The sequence below is a fragment of the Vicia villosa genome, linkage group LG2 (assembly GCF_029867415.1).
Source record: "Vicia villosa cultivar HV-30 ecotype Madison, WI linkage group LG2, Vvil1.0, whole genome shotgun sequence".
Taxonomy (NCBI): Eukaryota; Viridiplantae; Streptophyta; class Magnoliopsida; order Fabales; family Fabaceae; genus Vicia; species Vicia villosa.
The window spans coordinates 80,544,570-80,554,295 of NC_081181.1; the positions used below are offsets into that span (position 1 = coordinate 80,544,570).

The 9,726-nt window shown below is 36.7% G+C and overlaps 1 protein-coding gene across 1 annotated transcript; it reads left to right on the forward strand.

The window, feature by feature from the left end:
- The first annotated feature begins 3,428 nt into the window (after nt 1-3,428).
- LOC131651570 (uncharacterized) lies at nt 3,429-8,421 on the forward strand. Its single transcript, XM_058921228.1, has 4 exons — nt 3,429-3,595; nt 3,710-3,842; nt 5,824-6,132; nt 8,074-8,421. Exons 1-4 carry the CDS (start codon nt 3,495-3,497, stop codon nt 8,191-8,193), a joined length of 663 nt encoding a protein of 220 aa, XP_058777211.1. The 5' UTR covers nt 3,429-3,494; the 3' UTR covers nt 8,194-8,421.
- The last annotated feature ends 1,305 nt before the right edge of the window (nt 8,422-9,726 follow it).

Consider the following 9,726-nt stretch of genomic DNA (forward strand, 5'->3'; position numbering starts at 1 on the left):
TGTATAAATTCAAAGAATATTTTTTCCTTACTATCCAGGATTGTTGGAAGTAAGTGGTGTGTTTGAAGAGGATTGTTCTTCATTCACATTAGTGTTGATTGATCTTAAAGGTGTTAAGAACCTTTGATCATCCTATAGGTTAGATAGTAGGCATAGGCTTGTACAATCATTCTAACTATAGTGAAATCTCTTTCGTGTTTGAAAGGGGACTAGAGTACTCTCGAATTGTGAGGGGAACCAGTATATATCGTTGTGTTCTTTATCTTTCCGCTTTCATCACCATTACCAAGAAAAAGATAAGAACCATCCAAAACCTTCAAACACTTAAACAAAAATTGTTAGAATTATTCTCATTAAACCGATTAAGTTTTGAAAACCTAATTCACCCCCCCTTTTAGGCATATCTGATACTTACAAGAGAGAGAGAGAGAGAAAGGGGAAGAAAATTAATTTTGAATTGGTGGCTGGGAGTTGGGGACCAGATATGAAAAGGTGTGAAGGAGTGTATTTTGGTGGAAAAGTACTTTTGTTAAATTGAGCTAGTAAGAACATGCCACTTGTAATATTATGTGAGAGGTAGAAGTGATATAATTTGTATATTTCTCAAAAGCCTTATGTGAAATTTCACATCGCACCCTTGCTATTTCTCAAAAGCCTTATGTGAAATTTCCAAAATGCCCCATGTTTTCAGAGATGCGTCTTTAGACGCATCGAATCTCCATTTTAATCACAAGTTAATTCGCAGATGTATATTCGAAGGGCTTTGTAGGATGTATTCGAATATGCATCTTCGAATACACCTTTTTTTTAGTTCAAAAAACTATTTTGGAGACGCAACTCTGAACTAAGTGAGCATATTTAAAGCTCGCGCTAGACCCCTCCCTCTTCTTCTATATTAGTGTCAGAGTTTTTTTCTCTCTACCTCACTCTAGCCATTTACAGTTCTCACTTAATATCAAGATTTGAAGCAACATTTACTTATTACTTGCCATTCTAGACTCCCTCTAATTATTGCATTCAACATCAGAGCACTTTACACCTTCATGAACACATTTTTTAGTAAGTTTCTAATGTAGCTTATTTCGATTTTTGATTAATGTATTAGCTCAAATAGGATAGTTTTATTGCATTAGATAACATTAGTATTTCAAATAGTTTATGTATAGACTATGTTTATATGAGCTTGGATGAGTTTAGATGGCTAGAGTAGTTGCAAAAACACTTTAGCCATTGAAGTTGGACGAAGCTTTCTTTTAGAGATGCATCTCCGAAGTGTTTTGTTCCAGTTTTTCGGGGATATATCTCCATACTCTTTCCTTTCTCATACTAATCCCATTTGTTAATTTTTTTCCAAGACTAGAGCTAAAAACAACGCAAGGTTGAGACTCGGGCGACCCATCCTAACCGCGTATGCTCGTCGCAAAAAGGTAAGTCAACATGGACCGAATATACTTGTCCCCCCTTAGCCTCACGATACGGAGGCGTCGGCCTCTAGGAGTCGGCTATCATGGGGGTCAGATCCCAGAGTCGTGCACATTATGATGAAGATGTCCCAGTTGCACCTTAGGTTCTAGTTGCTGAGCATGCCCCACTTGTCGGGATCCTAGAGTTACGTGCACCATGTTGAGGATGTCCCAGTTTCACCTTAGGTCCCAGTTAATGAGCATGGCCACTTGCAGATCCTTTCCCAAGAGGGCCCATTGACACTTCTTTATTTATATGCTTTAGAGAGCATGTGGCTCCGCATGTATGAGACGGAGAGGTATATTTTTGAACGGTGATATTTTTTATTTTGTAATTAAATTCAACTCGTTTGAGATTATTTTATTTTATTTTCAACAAGAATGTGAATGTCTGAAGTCGGTGAACCATGCAAGAAAAATTCACATCTTTATCATCCTGAGGATGAGTGGTTCAAAAAGGAACTCCATAACTCTAGGCTTGCAGGTCTTTGTGCTTTTGGATACACCACCATCAGCCATGGCATGCATGCTGAATTTGCTGAGAGATGGCATAACGAAACGCCATCTTTTCACTTGCCCATCGTCGAGATGAATATTACATTGGATTATGTAGCTTGCCTTTTACACCTTTCCATCAGAGGAAGGTTGCTTGATCATTCTAAGATTACTAAGGCTGAGGCAGTGGAGATGATGATGTTTTATTTGGGAGCTTACCTTGCGACAACCATGAGGCAGTGTAGTAGCAGCAGGGGTGCACATGCAAAGTTTTCTTGGTTGGCTGAGTTGTATCACAACAACTTGGAGTTAATTGAAAATCCGGACGCCGATGATCTGTGGGTTTCCGACCACAAGGAGTGTGCCCTGAGGTGCTACTTCATATTCTTGGTTGGAACGTCCATATTTGTGAACAAAAGTGCAACCTACGTGGATGTGGCTTATCTCAAATATTACATCGACTTGTCCACCTCGGCCTGCTCATGAGGATATTATGGAGAACGAGCAGGCCAGGGATGATTATGCCATTGATGTACTTCCGATTTGTCACAATATCATGTGGATGACAGGAGAGGGCATGAGTATGGGTTGTTTGAGAGATGTGGAGATAAAGCGGTTGAGCTGGCACATCCCATTCTTGTCGAGGCACAAAATATCTTGGGTTACCGTAGGCAGAGGAGGAGCAGGGGTGATAGGATTAGGCATATTCAGTAGAGTACGCATTTGATTGTATTTTGTTTATTTTCCATATACTTGTAGAATAATTGTTGTAATGTTATAATCTTTCTGATATTCGTTTCTATAATATTAATTTTCATTAATGCATTACTCAATTCTATAATTTTTTTTGTTTTTATTAATCATTGAAATAAATAATGGCAATGCTACTCAAATTAAACTGATTATGCAAAAAAGACACTGACAAAAATTCAGAGATGCATATCTGAATTTACTAAATAATTGTTCGAATATACATCTCTGAACTTTTTTCTTAAGAAATTGGTTGACAGTTTGATTTAATATGGACGAAAGGTGACTTTAGAGATGTATTTGCGAATTTACCCTAGAGGTGTATTCGAATATTCATCTTCGAACTAAATTTTGCCAAAAATAGTATTTAATGCTTCGGAGATGTATCTTCGAATTCATCCAAAAATATTTTTCGTATTTTTATAGATGCACCCCATATAACAAGGGTAGGATGAGAAATTGCCAAAATTTAAAAGATGAAGGATAGTGTAGGAAGTTAATGCAATTGAATTATTATGGGATGATTTGTGTTCAGAAATACATTTAAAAAAAGTAATAAGTGATTTAAAAGTCTAATTGATACAGTAAAAAGAGAAAAATTGAATAATAATTAAATATATTTGCTTTGATCTTTTAAAAATATAGAATTTAAATAAACAATATTAAATTACAAGGATTTCATATAAATTTAGTGTTTTATAAATAAAAAATAAGAATAAAATAAGAAACAGAGAATGCCTTGGAGAGTCTCGGAGAACAGAGGTGAAAATCTTTGAGGAAAGTTAAATGAATTCATCAAATTCACCATTTTTTCTTCAATTCCTGTTCATCTTCTTCGCCAATTTTCTATTTCACGAAACACCATTTCACGTTTTAGGTCAACAAACGTAAGCTCTAATCTCTTTCTCTCTGAATACCCTGATTCATGATTTATTCAATTTGATTTGATCTCTTTTACTTCGAATTTGTAATGCTTTTCTTCTTATTTGAATTGGGAACAGCGAAGATTCTCAACATGGATATGGGTTTGGGGGCAGAGTTCTTATGAGTTTGAAAGAAAAACCCGCAGGAAGTAACTTTACCTTTGATTGTGCTCCTTCTGGTCCTTGTGTTCCTTGCATCTACTCTGAGAAGGTGCTTTCATTTTTCACGTTTTTAAGCATAGTAGGTAGAGTTGTTCATAAGTAGGGTTTGAGTTTGAGATTAGCAACCAGGGTTTTAAGTAGAGATTATGGTAACGATTTTGGTTATGTTACAATTTTTGATGTTGTGGAGAATTTCAGTTAATTGTGGCCTCAATGGATGTCAGCTTGCAGTTTTGGCGAGATCAAAATCTGTTATATTGCGGTTAACATTGGGGTTCCATGTCTGTGGACCAAAATGCTGCTATTCTAGCCGCTTTGTGGCGCTGTAATAGAGGATTATGGCGGAAAAACCTGCAATATCGGCTGATATTTACCATTGCAGTGAACCCAAAAACCGTCATGTATATCCTTCATAGTGGTGAACCCAAAAACCGTAATGTATATCCACCATAGCACCGCCATGGTGGATATTTGATAGTACTGGTTTAGTGTTACATTGCTTAGGTTTATGAACTATTAGATGTATAAATGTGTTTGGACAAGCTCATCTTATGTACTAGCTTTTGGGATGAGATTCAAGTTCATTTAACATGGTATCAGAGCCGGTTAAAACTGCAATGTAGGAATTGGATCTCTGGGAGAACCTAAGCATGAGGGACTCCAACAACACGAATACAACTTCAATACCAACCCTCACATAGAATTATCGATAGCGGCACTATCCTGGGATAGAGGCCCGGAGCGGTGACCCTCCGCTGTGGATGAGTCATGAGCGGTTGGCGTCGGGAGCGGAGTGCCTCCCGTCCCGAGCGGGTTTGAATTGTTTTGAGTGCGAAAACCCATATTTACCCGTAAAATAAATAAACGTTGGAGGAGTTTTGTGGAACTTTTCCAATTTGCCCTAACTCAGAAGACAAAGTGAATTCGATCTTCTTCTCACACACTTTCAATTTAGTTTTCAGAGTTTTCTCCTCACGATCTTCTTCCTAGTGCTGCCTCCGTCTGCTTCGTTTCTCAATGCCGCCACCTCAGTCTACTTCGTTTCTTAGCGCCACCGCCTGCGATCCCCTCTTCTCAAATTGGTTTTTACTTCTCTGTGCTTATTTTCATCTTTGTTCTTTCTTTTCTCTTCTCTTTTCTCTTCTTTCTTTTATTGTTTTTTCTCTTTATTTTTTTAAGTAATAGTCATTTAATAACTCTATTTCTCTTCTTCCTCTTTTATTTGTTTGGTTTTACATTAAATATATGTTATAGATCATTCACATAATTAGTCTAAAAAAAAGTCAAATAGCGGTTATCCCGCTATCCGCTATCCTGCTATTCTATTTTTGTAGTCGGCCGCTATCTGGAATTGATAACTCTGCCTTCACACCTAGTATGGGTTTGAGTCCATTTCCCATACTGCAGTCCTTAACCCAACTATAAACTTTTTTTTAAAACTTTACCGATAATATTTGAAGTGCTTCCACAACTTTTTAAGACTAATAAATATAATTGACGTTTTTGAAACTAGGTAATGATAATTGAAGGTTGGCAAGATATATCATAAATGGATGCAAAGATCTGAGTCCAATTTATGGACTAATGTGTTATATGTTACTATGTATTAGTGTACATATTGTTTCTGAAGTCTTAGTGTCAAATGTAAAGTTGATGTGATGTCAAAGGGTTCGGTGGAGAATTGGGATCATAGATGAAATATGATTCAAGTTAAATCTTATGTCTCCCTCACCTATAAACATTTTGTGAAACTTTTAAAAGATTTGAATACCTTTTATGCAATGTTTTGAAAACCGGTCTGGATATTAACCGGCAAGTCCTCGTGATCATAGTTCAACCATTGTAAACAGCTCAAACCAGGATAAACTGCTTTTATGTCTATGTTTAGGATTTCACTTGTGATCTCTTGGTTGTATTGTATGTATGCTTCCTTCTTACCATGTACTATACACGATGTCTTTTGCCTAGTTGTTATTTATAGGCCTCTTTACTTTATTGTTAACTACAAGCTTTCTCGGGGGTGTTTGTAGGGTGATGAGAAATATCGCTGCAGTGAGACAGGGTATCGAATTCCATTCAAATGTGAAGAGAGTAAAGGTTCAAAGAAGGATGCTGAGAAAACAAATCCTAAGAAAACTCGGACTGCTTTGGAAATCTCTAGTAGTATTGCAAAATCTCATAAAGTTTCACATGTTTTTGGAGCGGTAAAAACTTCGCAGCCACATAGAACTTTACTGGATGATTCATTGGCTTCAAATAATAAGTCACAAGCTTATGTCACTTATAGAAGCTGTATACCCGCAGATTCTGAAGAGAAGTTATCAGTGCTTGGTTTTGAGGTAATTTTCAGTTACTAGCTCAGATTTATTGTTATATTCATTTATTAGCTTCTGAACTTAATCAAATGGAGAAATATATCATATGTTGAATCTTTAGTTGCGTATTATTCTTTTAAACTAATGTGTCCATCTTAGAGGATTAACTTGTGCGGTCAGCCGCTATTTAGTGTTTGGTTCTTTAAATCGCAAAGAAGAATGTCTAATTGCAAATCACGGGTGTGACATTGATATATGCATATATAAACCAGAGTAGTCAATCCCGGATAGCGGTGTGGAGTGGCTGACCTCAAAAATGGGATAGCGGTGGGGAGCGGCTGACCTCAAAAATGGGATAGTGGTGCGGAGCGGCTGGCCTAAAAAATGGGATAGTGGGAGGACCCCTACTTGATCATTTTTTTGGATAATTACATGAATAATAGTTATAAACATATGAAGAGCAATGGGATGAACGAAATGCAGATAGAGGTGAGGGAAGAACTTTGGATTTTTCTTTTGAATGGCTGAAGTACAAAAACGTCAGTGAATGAAGGTTAGGGTTGAGTCTCAAATTAAATTCGATTGAAAAACCTAAAATTACCCTTAATACATTGTAAATTTTAGGGTTTATTTTGATTTTTCAGAGGGGAAAAGGATAGCATGACAAAAACCGCTCCGGGCTGAGAACCGCTCTGCCCCCGATACCTGCTAATTACTCTATTATAGCGGCCGCTAGTGCTCTGCATCGCTAAGGCTCTTCCCATAGCGGCCGGCCTTTGCTCCGCTCTGTTGTAACGGGATAGTGCCACTATTGACTACTCTTATAAACAAATAATGACCACTATCTTTTGAGCTGAGCTGATGGAAAAGCTCACTTATCAGCATCTGTCAATGGGAGGATATTTGTTGGTAAAGTTTGAAGAAACAAAGGAAAGTTCTATTATTTAGATCCTAAGCTGCATGAATCTGCATGTACTTAGTTTTTCTCTGTGGTCATGGCTCTTAAGCTCTAAGGTAATTCTCGCAAAAAGCTTTCAAAATGTCAGTCATGTTCATAAGTTAGACGCAACATCATCCTTTAATAACCAACGTTTATGTTTGAAAAATGGAACAAGGAAGCATGGTGCCACTACCTGATGCACTAACTCTATGATTTCCCACTTCTCTAAACTAAGTCTTAAAAGTATAGAGGATGGGAGAAAATGAAACATAACTGATCCAAACATTGTGTTCAATGTAGCCAAGCGCGAGATCTTAAGTAGGATCCGCCGGCTTGTGAAAGATCGTAAAACTCGAATCATTAGCACGGCACATAAGATCCTACCGAAGGGAAAAAGGGTAATTTCATAAACAACATGAAAATCATAATACAAGCACAAAAATAAAAGGCTCAACACGTTTTTTTGATCTTGCTTCAAAAATCTCGATCTTGACCATGCCGGCGATGAAAATGATCTTTCTCTGATCGTAACACTTTTAGGCATCCTTAGCACATAAGATTTTACAATCTTACCATCCAACACTTGATCTTGACTATTCTAATGGTGTTAGATATTCAAATCTCTAAGGATGTCCCACTTCTCTAAACCTTTGTTTTAATCTCCATCCCATTTCAGTAGCTATCCTTCCTTCTTCTGACGTCATAAGGAGATTGGATGCAGTATATTGTCCTTGTTCTGTGATCTAGTGTTCTACTTTATGATACTTTTATGATAGTTTGTTGGTGTCACTAGTACTAGTTCTCAGTGATAATTCTCTGAGGGGCTTTAATTTCCATCACGAATTTAAAAAAATTTGCAAACGAAAATACTTAAACCACACATCCCGATATTGATGTACTCTGAAGTGCTCGAGATTTTGCTACTGCTGTCATCTCATTAGTTCTTCATTACACTGCAGTTTGCCTGTTTAACCATAAAAGAGGTTTTATGTTAACATGTGCATTTTATGGGAAACTTTGTGCAGGGTGTTGTGATATTCTTGTTGCTCATTAGCGGAACATTTGTATACCTGAAAAAAAAGAGGGCCGCCGCCATGTCCGGTTATGTAGCAGCCGGAAGAGGTCAACCAAACTCTCGGTTTTAAAATACAAGACTGCTGTATGATGAGATTTCTTCCACTCTGAAACTTTTTTTTCCTTCCATTTTTTTAATTACAATGTATGATATTTGATTGTTATAGGAAATGTTGTGTTTCAGCAATATTATTTTTTTTTGTAGTGATTCAAATGTTGTATACTAGTGACATGAAATGTAGTGTTACTGTTATACCATAATTCTACAAATGCAATGGAGAATCCTTTTTCTTAATCAATATGTCTAATTGAATATTATAAACAGCAGTATCTTAATGATACATAGTTTATTAGCTAGATACTTACCTCAATATAAAACATTCAGTAAACTGAAAGAAGCTTATTAGAGAATGGTGTTCCCAAGTGGAACTTTAGTACTGTAAGCATATTTAGATTAGGGGCTTTTACACCCAAAACTAATCTGTATGTTCTGTTTTGTATAGAATCATGCAATGGAGTTCCTAATGACCAATTATTACTATGACACATGTTACACTCTTGTTGGTTATTCCAGTCCAAGACAGAACAATATTATTAATCACATTTAACTGTAGGGAAGCACTTATCAAAGTTGTAGTGTACGAATCCATAAAAGGTGAGATTCACACAAGGTGGAAAATCTTTAACCTTTATTTGGTTTATTACTGCATAGTACTATATTACTATGTCTCTTTAAATGATTATGTTTACATATTTTGATATCCACAGCTGTCTTAAAGTTTTCGGAAGCTGTAAGTTGTGTAGGTTAACTACGGTTTCGGAAATTAAATATGGACTCTATTTGGCCACGGTTTAACTGTGACGAATATTTTGTGAGGTCCTTTTTAGCCACGATTTAAACAGAGACGTCTCAATTTTTCGAAGGTCATTTGTAGATTAGTCGCAGTTTAACTATGACAAAACAAATAGAGACCATATTTAACTATTTACGAGGTTCTATTTAGCTATGGTTTAACCGTGACAAATTTTAAGTTCTGTGCGGTAGCCCGTCTTGTACGCTCTTAAAGATGGTCCTGGATTTTAACTTGTTAACTTTTGGGCCATGTGCGGTAGTTTATCTTGCACGCACTCAAAGAGTATCATGTAAATATCTAACTCTCAGAATTTGGGTTAGATCTAACTCATCTCTACAAAACCGACTTGTAGGGTGAAGATTGTCCCCACTTATAAACACAACTCATGCGATATCTCTAAGCAATGAGAGACTAAACCCACCCCTTCAAGCCCAACACAATGAAGGTGTTGGGAACTGCAATTAAGACAAACCAAATGCCGCAATCAAGGCGACAAGGGAGAACTGCAATTAAGGCGGAAATTCCAACACTAACCATTACATGTAAATGTTATGTTATAGTTTTGAAATTAAATGAAGATTTTCACATGCCAACTTGAAATGCAGAGGATCCACAGTTCTACAGAAGCTTCTTTTGGCATGCAGAAAAGCCAAAATCAAAATGTGCAACATATAGTAAAGATTCCTACACAATTAAAGTGAGAAGCTTGATACATTATTTTATTCCATATAAAGAATCCATGCTTATAAG

Excerpts from the sequence above, each read along its gene's own strand:
- LOC131651570 (XM_058921228.1), top strand. The coding sequence starts at position 3,495 with ATGAATTCATCAAATTCACCATTTTTTCTTCAATTCCTGTTCATCTTC. Across the intron at positions 3,596-3,709 it reads CACGTTTTAGGTCAACAAAC|CGAAGATTCTCAACATGGAT; the intron begins GTAAGCTCTAAT and ends AATTGGGAACAG. Across the intron at positions 6,133-8,073 it reads TATCAGTGCTTGGTTTTGAG|GGTGTTGTGATATTCTTGTT; the intron begins GTAATTTTCAGT and ends AACTTTGTGCAG.